At 35.7% G+C, this 10,569-nt stretch overlaps 2 protein-coding genes across 2 annotated transcripts; both read left to right on the plus strand.

The window, feature by feature from the left end:
• The first annotated feature begins 2,994 nt into the window (after positions 1–2,994).
• prdx1 (peroxiredoxin 1) lies at positions 2,995–5,195 on the plus strand. Its single transcript, XM_046851796.1, has 6 exons — positions 2,995–3,129; positions 3,982–4,098; positions 4,177–4,330; positions 4,434–4,556; positions 4,655–4,785; positions 4,877–5,195. The coding sequence occupies exons 2-6, from the start codon at positions 3,993–3,995 to the stop codon at positions 4,960–4,962; spliced, it is 600 nt and encodes a 199-aa protein (XP_046707752.1). The 5' UTR covers positions 2,995–3,129; positions 3,982–3,992; the 3' UTR covers positions 4,963–5,195.
• A 154-nt stretch (positions 5,196–5,349) lies between these two features.
• zte38 (zebrafish testis-expressed 38) lies at positions 5,350–10,549 on the plus strand. Its single transcript, XM_046851795.1, has 12 exons — positions 5,350–6,197; positions 7,049–7,193; positions 7,494–7,557; positions 7,903–7,939; positions 8,023–8,043; positions 8,127–8,153; positions 8,295–8,362; positions 9,359–9,507; positions 9,683–9,891; positions 10,031–10,073; positions 10,160–10,203; positions 10,277–10,549. Exons 1-12 carry the CDS (start codon positions 6,147–6,149, stop codon positions 10,319–10,321), a joined length of 903 nt encoding a protein of 300 aa, XP_046707751.1. The 5' UTR covers positions 5,350–6,146; the 3' UTR covers positions 10,322–10,549.
• Positions 10,550–10,569: the final 20 nt, after the last annotated feature.

Below are 10,569 nucleotides of genomic sequence, written 5' to 3' on the forward strand. Positions count from 1 at the left end.
CTCCTGTAGCCGGTAAAACCAGTAGAACGATCGGAATGCGGGTGGGGAAAGAAACTGAGCGCTTGGCACGTGTATTTAAGATAAAGTGCCAGTAGGGGTCGCTCTAATGCTGTATATGAGCACCATGAAATTTTTTGTATTTAACTAATGCATTTTTATTCTATCTATCTATCTATCTATCTATCTATCTATCTATCTATCTATCTATCTATCTATCTATCTATCTATCTATCTATCTATCTCACCTACTTGGGATCTTTTCTTTCATTCATTCATTCATTCATCCATCCATCCATCCATTCATTCATTCATTCGTTCCTTTATTCATTTATTCAGACTGGCATTTCTTCTGGTTATTTAAAACCCTACGTTTGGATCAAATTAACGTTGATATATTTACTTGTTATTGTATTTATTTATTTATTTTTGAAATAATGTTTTAAAATTTTTCGTAGTTACAATTAATTCATTAAAGGCCTCCATTATATATGCTCATTTGACTTATTCTACAAATAAGGTGAGCTGGAGGACATGCACATCAATAAAAAAAATATGATTTTAATTATTTCAGGTAAAAAAAACATCAATAAGTAAAGACAAAACTCCTCAGGGGAAAAAGTGGGATTTTAGTTCTGAAGCAAATCAGACAAACTGAATATACAATAATTTAGCTAATTCCAATCACAATGAACAGACAAAAATTGTGTTTTTATGACCAAAAACTCACATTTTAAATGTACATTATTTATTCTCTTACTCAACAATGCTATAAAAAATTATACTTCAAAAATTATACTGCAGATTTTTGGGTTGGCTTAGAAATAATAAATACATGTACAAAAATATACTTTGGATAAATGAAAGATTCAGAGGTTTAATATAAGGTTTTACCCTTCAAATCTTGCAATAATAATATAAACTTGTAATTTATTTATATTTATTTATTCATTCATTCCTCCACATAGCTGTTTTGGGGTTGTGTTTACTGTATGTGAATGTAAAGAAAACCTTTATCTGATAATGTTATTTGCCTATTCTGAAGTGCAAACAGCGTTTCGGATATCTGTGCCTGCATTTAGGTGGATGAATGGGTTGTGAAAACAAAATCTGAAATCCTTCCTATAATATGTTATCTATCTCCTAATTACAATATTTTAATCAGTCATTTGGGATCTGACTGAACAGTTTCTCATCTCAGTGGGTGACAAACTCACGGATGAGTCCAGGCCTGTCAGTGAAATGCAGCAGAGAGCTGGGAGAACCGTAAGAAGGCTTGAACCAGAAACAGAACAGCAGGTGAAATTGGTGGCCTGGTTAACCATTATAAGTGACGGTTGGGGGTCGCTGTTCCAGAACACACAGAGAAACAAAACCTCAGTCATGTTGTCATGCTTATTTAATTATTATTAAATATATATTAGAGCAGCGATAAATATCAGTTCCCTGAACAGTTTCGGATTTTTTCCTATTGCTCAGACAAGGATGTGGTCAGGAGCTGAAAGCGAAAGAGTCTGCCTTGTGATTAGACACAATATTTTAGTATACATTAAACACAGAATTATATTCTGCAACTCGGTCATGTTCATATTACACCTTTCAATCACATACAAGCATGCCGTGCACACTTTTTTTGATGATACTAGCCATTGAAATCCTTTAAACACCTCATCTCTAGCCCTATAGTAGATCGTAATTTACTCACTAATTATTCCTGCGTTTCTGTGTTTGAAGCAGTTAACCCTTGAATCTGCAGCTTTGAGTGGTTTATTTGAATGAAAGCTGGCAGCTGTGGTTTAATATACACTCTTTGTATCCAAACCCCTCTTATCAGCACCCTCGAAGCCGTCTCCATGGCAACGAGATGGACAGACAAAACTAAGCAAGACTGAGGAGGAGTGAAATGTGCAAATGACAGAGCCTCCTGCTTCATGTGTAGCCAGAGAATCACAGAATGGCCAATATGTAGTCGTAATTCTTGCTGAAATAAGGTTAACACACAGAGCAATGGAGGATTTTTTTTTTTTAACAATATAAACACAAGGGACTTAATGTAAGAGGAAAACCGAGCAAATCTTCAGAGAGAGTCTCTTGTGTAAGTGTGTTAAATAACCAAACATGAGGAAGTAACAGCCAAAATAATATCCTTGTAATTATCACATAAAGGTGTGACTGTGTATAAAAAGTCACAGCAAACTCAGATGACTAATGAGCTAACACTGGGCTTCCACTCATTCTATCACTGTGACACAGCACAGTGTGTGTACAGACCAAACCACAACATATACGTTACCTTAATGTACTGCATGTTGTAGTGATTTGTAATTACAGTGTAGTTAAGGAATAGTATGTGTTTGGATCGATGAATCAAAACATTATTAACACAATGTCACCATTGCAACCTCTCGACACATAAAACCCATCTATATTGACTCTAACACTCCAGTTTTCAATCACTTTAGCACCTGAAGAATTAGGAATATATGCTCAGTATATAAAATACCAACATGACTGTCAGAATACTCTGCCGGAAGTTTTTGGCTGGTCAACAAATATGAAAAAATATACCACATCAATAAAAAACCATCAGGAACCAGTAGAAACCCATGATGATCACCATGATCTTTTTATAGTAGAGTGATAGTTTGGGCCTGTATGAATTTACATAAGAAACAAATCAGTTCTTTATATAAGAAGTGGTATAAGATTAAATAAAGTTTTTGGGATCTAAGCAGTATAAAAGAACAGATTTGGCAAGAAGTATTAGTGAATTACTGAGTATTAACTGTAGCTAACATTTAACTAGCCTACATAATAAAAGCGATGTGAAGGTTCACCATGGTTAATATTCTATATATTTATTTTACGTTATCTTTCCTTGGCATTAAGACAAATATGCAAAGGGACAACAAATGTGCAGAGTCATGCTAGGCAAGGCAGAATAGTCCACTCCAGTCAGTCTTTCTTCTACCGCTATGTGTTGTACTATGGGTCAATCAAGTCTCGCGAGAATTCAGCATGCCTTTACAGTGGGTCAATAAAATCACGCGAGATTTCAGCGCTCTTATATAATCCCGTGCTCGGTGTACTCATCGGGTTTTCCAAACTTTCTGCAGAGACACGGAACCGGAGGTAGGTTTTACCCAGATTATTATCATCATCATTATTATTATTGAAGAATATTATATTTGTTTTAAAGCAAGCATTTTCACTTTGAGACTTTTCAATCATATGTAAATTGCACGTGCAGCTTTTGCATTCAGTAATTTTCATTTATGCAACGTTGAGGTTATATATCTACTATATAAAAAATACACATTAATCTAAAGTTTTATATTTACAAAAAACTTATTTTTATAATAGTTTTAAGGGAGATTTGATTTCAGTGAAAACCTGTTGAATAGGAGTGCTTTAGCTTGGGCTGCATCCGAATCAGCTTTCTAATCCACTTTATAGTGAAGTAAGTAGGGTGTAGCGGGTATTGTTGAATACTCGGTGTAGTGCGCAGGTGTAGGGAATAGGGAGCAATTTTGGATGCGGCCACAAAAGTACCAAACCATTTTTTTACAGTCGGGTTTCTTTTTCTTTTTCTTTTACAATGAAATGGCGGTTTTAATATGTTGTGTAACATTCAGCTGGAATAGATTATTCAATTATGTCTAAATTGAACTATTAATGTGATTATTTGAATGAATGAATGGCTGTAGTAAGCAGTGCTTGTGCTGGTACCTGGACCTTGACTCGAGTAAATGTTGCAAAATTGAGGAAGTCATAAACCTTGTGTTAGATTTCGATAACAATTGAGTTGAAGTTTATTGCAACATAATTGAATGCATGTGACTGGTTTTCAGTGATCATTTTTCTCTTAGTGCATATGTTCATCTAGTATTACTGTATTATCTAAACGGCAACTATCCGATTACATTCAAGCCTTTTGTCGTTTCAGTGTTTTTGTAAAGAAACCTCTCTGTTCCTCTTTTGCAGTCCAACAGAAGATGTCGGCTGGCAAAGCGCAAATCGGCAAACCTGCCCCTGATTTCACAGCAAAGGCGGTGATGCCCGATGGCCAGTTCAAGGACCTGAAGTTGTCTGATTATCGAGGTGCGACCTCCTATTTTCACACGATATCTAAGTACCAGTTCCAGAACCACTGACATTTAAAACAACCTTTCTTTGCAGGCAAGTATGTAGTTTTCTTCTTTTACCCTCTGGACTTCACCTTTGTGTGTCCCACCGAGATTATTGCCTTCAGCGATGCGGCCGAGGAATTTAAGAAGATCAACTGTGAGGTGATCGGAGCATCTGTGGACTCGCATTTCTGCCATCTTGCCTGGTGAGGGTTTGCAATCAGTTTGTTTTTTTCCTAAAGACCCAAGCTTGAACGTTTAACACGTTTGCCGATAATAATCACAAAAATTTTCCCCTCTGTGTGTCAGGATAAACACCCCCAGGAAACAAGGTGGTCTGGGACATATGAAGGTTCCTCTGGTGGCTGACACCAAAAGATCAATCTCTGAAGACTATGGTGTACTAAAGGAGGATGAAGGCATTGCTTACAGGTGGGAATAAATGTGCAGAGATGATCGTGATTTGTGTAGTCAGCAATGATTTGTTTGTGGACATCCTCTAACGTTCAATTTGAATGATTTCTTCTCAGAGGCCTCTTCATCATTGACGATAAAGGCATCCTGAGGCAGATAACCATCAACGACCTGCCTGTTGGTCGCTCAATTGACGAGACACTTCGTCTTGTCCAGGCCTTTCAGTTCACCGACAAACACGGAGAGGGTGAGTGATGGTGGCTACGTGTCACAAATCTGCATATTAATAATTTAGTCATTAATAAGGTATTGACACCTATTCTTGTATCATGTTTTAGTTTGCCCGGCCGGATGGAAGCCCGGAAAAGACACAATCAAGCCTGATGTCCAGAAGAGCAAAGATTTCTTCTCCAAACAAAACTAAACACATAAGACTCTGCAGCAGTGTAGTCTAACGGGCCCCACACTGGCACTTATATCGAACCTCAGTAACAATTACGACACTGTTAAGCCTAAAATGAGTGCATAGGTTTGTAATTGTTGTTTATGTTTTGTGTGACTTTGTGAGAAATGTGATGGTCATGTAAAAGACTGCTGTTTTGTACGTTTAACCCTTTTCATATTTTCTTTGTGAGATAAAAGCAGAAAATAACAACAGGATCTGGCTTTTATTCTGGTTTCACTAAAAGTAACTGGATTCGGGCTTTTGTTCTGGTTTTTCAACACCAGATTTTGTAACACTTCACGCTGAGGGAATAACAGGAACTTGGGCAAGTTCAAGATTGTCTCTATTTCTACCGAGAAACAGATTTTGTAACAGATGTAAACCAAGTTTTAAACCTTGATGGTATATACACAGTACATACAATAAAAATAGTACCCTGAATCACCGTAATTGCCACAAATCTAAAATAAACATAATTGTATTATGATATAGATGCTGTTCAGATCATTCAGATACCCAAAGTTTAAAGTATAGTTTGTGTAACATGATGTGGACAATATAGTTATAATTTAAGCAGCCTTCAGAGAATACACAACATCATCAGGGACTCCTCACAGCCTAGTCACAATCTGTTTAACCTCCTTCCATCAAGAAGAAGATACAGGAACATGGGCACCAGAATGAACAGCTTCCGGACCAGCTTTCTTCTAACTACAAAACCCTACTGAACTCTACACTACACTATTATAGATTATCTTCTACATATTTATATACCATGTGCATTAACACTCTAAATACAATGTACCTACCTCATATTTGAAATGTATATATCCCATATTTCTCTACATATATTGTGTATATTGTATATTGATATATTTGCACTTGTCAGATGGCAGAATAATTTTATTGCCCATCTTATAGACGCTAAACTGCATTTGAATCTGAATCGATTCCTTTGTCTGTTAAATGATTCAGTTGATTGATTCGCGCGAGCCTTTAATGTCACGCACTCCTACACAGGAATTCGTTCGTTAGCTTCTTGGCTAACAGTTTCCCCCCTCAGGAGACTGAGATGCTGTTTTCGCCAATTACATACCTAAAACTTGATATTTATACATTTTAATTTCAACAAGTTTGCTGTAGTTAGAATTTTCAGTGAGGGAATGGCGACCGTACTGAAAAAACGAGGAAAAGCAAAGCAGGAGATTGCTGAGGTAAAAGCAAACCAAAGAAGTTAGCTTGCTATAATTAATCCTAATTCTAACAATACTTATTTATAGTAACTAATATAACAAGTTATTTCGCTTCACCAGAATAATGGTAAGATAAAATCAAATAAAATACACGGGAGTTAGTTATATTTTAGAATTTGTAGAAAAAAAACAAAACGTCAAATAATGTATCAACTACTAAATAATTGTATTTATTGTTATTAATAATTAGTAACTATATATATATATATATATATATATATATATATATATATATATATATATACATAAACGAAATAAGTAGGTGACTTATTGGTTACTAAATACCAAAAAATTGCCAACAAACACACCTTCTCCTTAAGTGGTTTCACTATTATCAGCATTAATACTGAAGACATCCTAACTATAAAAGAACATGAAAGGAATTATGTAGTAAACAACCCAGAACATATTTTACAGATTCACAAAGTAGTTACCTGGAATGGTTTTCAGTTTGATTTGTCAAGAGTTTAATTTCTTGCCTTCTTGCTTTAGACCATCAGGCCTTCATTGTTAAATTGCTGCAAAAATAAATCAAATCCACTGAATTAGAAGGTGTGTGCAAGTGTCTGACGGGTATTTTATATATATATATATATATATATATATATATATATATATATATATATATATATATATATACATAAAACCCAAACAACTGCTGTAATAGATATTAAAGCAGTGGAAAGAAGACAATGACTATTATGTTGACGTTCTGACCAATCCCATTTGTTCATTGTGATTAGCAAATATCTCATTATTATATTATTATATTATATATGCTATTAATGTTTTTTTGTTCAAAATGCTTCCAGTGGGATAGCTTATTCAATCAGGAGCTGAGAACCCAGGAACAGTCACTGGTGTTTGTTAAGCGGATGCTGGTCCTGGCGGTGTCCACTATAACATACCTGCGTGGGATCTTTCCCGAAGACGCGTATCGATCCCGTTACTTAGAAGGTGGTCTTTTTCGTTGTTTGACCTCATAAGAATAATATCCATTACATACATTACAGCTTGAGATTTTACACGTCAATAAATAATCACCATTCAATCTGTTTTATTTATTCCTTTGTCACCTATTGTGAATAATTATTCTAAGGACAGTACAATCATTTCAGATAGAGTTCAAAGAAGGGGAACATGTTTAATGTGATTATTTTTTATAGCCATTGTTTCAACATTTCAATAGTCAAAACAATCACATTTGAGGTCTTAGCTCAAGGTCTCTCACAGTATTTATCATATTTAAAATTTTAGATTTATGCATCAAAGTCCTTAAAGAGAACTGTACCACTCCAGGAGCATGCAAAATTGTCAAGTGGTAAGTATTCATTATTAAGTGACCTACGGCACTAATATTAAGTGGTTTAAAATTTTCATAAATGTTTATATGGACACACTTTTATTTATTTTTTGCTCCAATGAAAAATCATGACAACTACAATGCATAGCGATTTAAACATTATTCACATTATACACTACATTTGTGTAAAACGTACGCAAGCCTCATTTATGTTATGCATATAGTATATTATAATGATGTTAGTATACTCATCAGAGGTACCTATGATCTCTTTTTTTTATGCTTTATTGTTTCCTTTTTTTGCACACTGTTTGAAATAAAGAAACAATGTTTTATGTAAAATACCCATGTTTTTCTTTCCAGGCTAATGGGGTGTTTTGATGCTTTGGAAAATCGATATGTATGTTCTGTATTCTTGAGTTTTAAATTACATCATGATTGTGCTGACTCAAGATTTAATAATGCTTTATTGTTTTTTTACAGTTGCAAATTGTGCTTATTGGGGTAAGTGCATTACCTAGTTGCCCCAGGGGATTGTCTTGCTCTTTTATTGCATTGAGTCTAATTTATACCCCATATTTAAACAGGTACACAGAGACCCAGATGACACAAATGTAAGTGTCACATATTACTATAACAGCACATATTACTTTTTGTAAAGGTATAAGTGCCATCTCACACACCACACACACACACACACACACACACACACACACACAGATCAGCATTAATGCTCATTTCTGAATTTGTTACAGCATGTAATAGAGTCTTACCAGTTCAAGTTCAAATACACAGACCACAGGCCTCAGATGGACATCATCAGGTAAGACATAAGCAAGTAAAACCCGACGTAATTTGTGGACATCACCAAGGACTCCGCACGCACCTCTTCACTGCATGTCGTCTGCTCCAAAACATCAGTTAATCAACATACCCCCTCATTATGTTTAATAAGTGCACTGCCAGAGGGTGCAGTGCTAATGTATTTAGCACTCTACAAACTAATTTTTCACATACATTATAAATTACTTTCATTTCTTATTAAAAACTTTACGTAACGTGTTTGCACGGTGTCAAAAGTATTATTGATCATACTGATAGTTCAGAAAAAACAAAGCTCTGAAGCTTTAACACAAAATTAAAGTAACCTGTGATACTGAACATGATGCTTCCTTGTCCCACAAGATTCATATCTGATCACTCACTCCCAACCAGATAAAAGTACAAACTTCCTGCTTCCCATTTTCTAGCCATTTCCCTCCCACTTTGTAGCCCTTTGCCATTACATGGCAGCTACCAACCAGAGAGGGTGAAAACTATTGTAGCACGTGCTTTGCCCGAGATTTCCGAAGCCAACCACAGAATCTTTGCAGAATCAGGAAAGACCAGTCTTTTCTTCTGCATACGAGCTTTCACCAATGATTGGTTAATTTTGCACTGCTGGCACATTGCCAGTATTCAAACATGACCTTTCTGCGGAAATCCTCCTGGGAAGTTTTTGCTTGCTCCCATGACTCCAGTGCTATTCCATTCACAATGCAATGCACACTTCACAACCCCCTTTATGAACGTAATGGTAAATTATAAGTATTTCCTCTCTAAAGCTAAACTACAAGATATAAATAGTAGAGCTGATAGTAAAGTGAACTGTAGAAGAGTTTATATCATATACTATAGGTAAACCATGTACACACATTTGTATGTTAATTATTTCAAAATATTTAACTAATTATTCATATGGCATCTGTTAAATAAGTCATTTTTTCAATACCCATTGTTTGAATGTGCTAATGATACATATCTGACTTCTTTGTTGAAGAAATGAGAACATCGAGTTGAGGGTGACCATGGAGGACACAAAGGCAGCCTCGATTCTGTTGATCAGAAAGCTTTTTCTCCTTATGCAGAATTTGGATGCTCTTCCCAATGATGTTTATCTAACCATGAAGCTCTACTATTACGATGATGGTAAAACAAACATCCGTAGCGTAACGTAAACACAGCTGTGGGAAGAGTCTAAAACGCTGTGTGTTAGAGTTTGTCTTGAGGCCCTGAAATTAACACAATGTAAATAACCAGCATTTTGGCCAACATCTGTCAAGTAATTGTACTTTGTATCTATGTCCTGTTTAAAATGCGACAGTGACACCATCAGACTATGAGCCACCGGGCTTTAAAGAGGGAGTGTGCGACAGCCTCTGGTTCGAGGGCACCGCAGTGCACTTCAGAGTGGGAGACCTGCAGACTCCCTTCCACGTGCTGAAAGTTGGAGTAGCAGCTGAGCAAGGCCGTGTGAGTAAACTGCAGGAGGGCAACCACCTTAGAGAGACCGTTCAGGGGTCCACAGAGGAGGTGAAGTACTTTATACTAATTATATAAATTAGAGCTGTTTACCCTAATTAAAGTGCATTAAAGCCAAGAAAACTATGTAACGTAAGTCTCCAGGTCACTACACTTTGAGAGCTCATTATAAATTTAATTTTTTAAATAGGTGCCTGGACAACACAAGGAGGAGGATCTGCCTTCTGATGATGGTAAGGTTATCATCTGACTCAGAGTCTGGAAGTCCTCAGAAAATGTAGCTATTACTCATCAGTACTTCTGTAAACATTCCCTCTAGAATCAGCTGCACAGTTCAAGCAACCCAAAAAAGCCACCATAAAGGTAGGAATGATTTTATAGATATTTAAGAATTAATCAGATTTTAACGGTTAACGTTTTTTTTTTGTATCTTCAGAGAGCAGGCAACAAACTGTCAAAGAGAAGAAAGAAATTAATTTAAAAGCACTCTATATACACTGTATAGATTGTATTTTTGTAGTATGTATATCCAGTTATATATTTGCACCCTTATTTTTCTGAAGGAAAACGTTTATAACTGTTGTAAATTCTTTGTTATTGTTGTTCAGATGTTATTGATCTACCAGTTGATACTGTTTCAAAATGTAGAAAGAGAAAAGCACAGACTGCATAAAAATACGTAATTAAAAATACTTTGTTTCTTTTATTATATTCTGCTTCCCTGTACAT

The sequence above is a fragment of the Silurus meridionalis genome, chromosome 6, assembly GCF_014805685.1.
Source record: "Silurus meridionalis isolate SWU-2019-XX chromosome 6, ASM1480568v1, whole genome shotgun sequence".
Taxonomy (NCBI): domain Eukaryota; kingdom Metazoa; phylum Chordata; class Actinopteri; order Siluriformes; family Siluridae; genus Silurus; species Silurus meridionalis.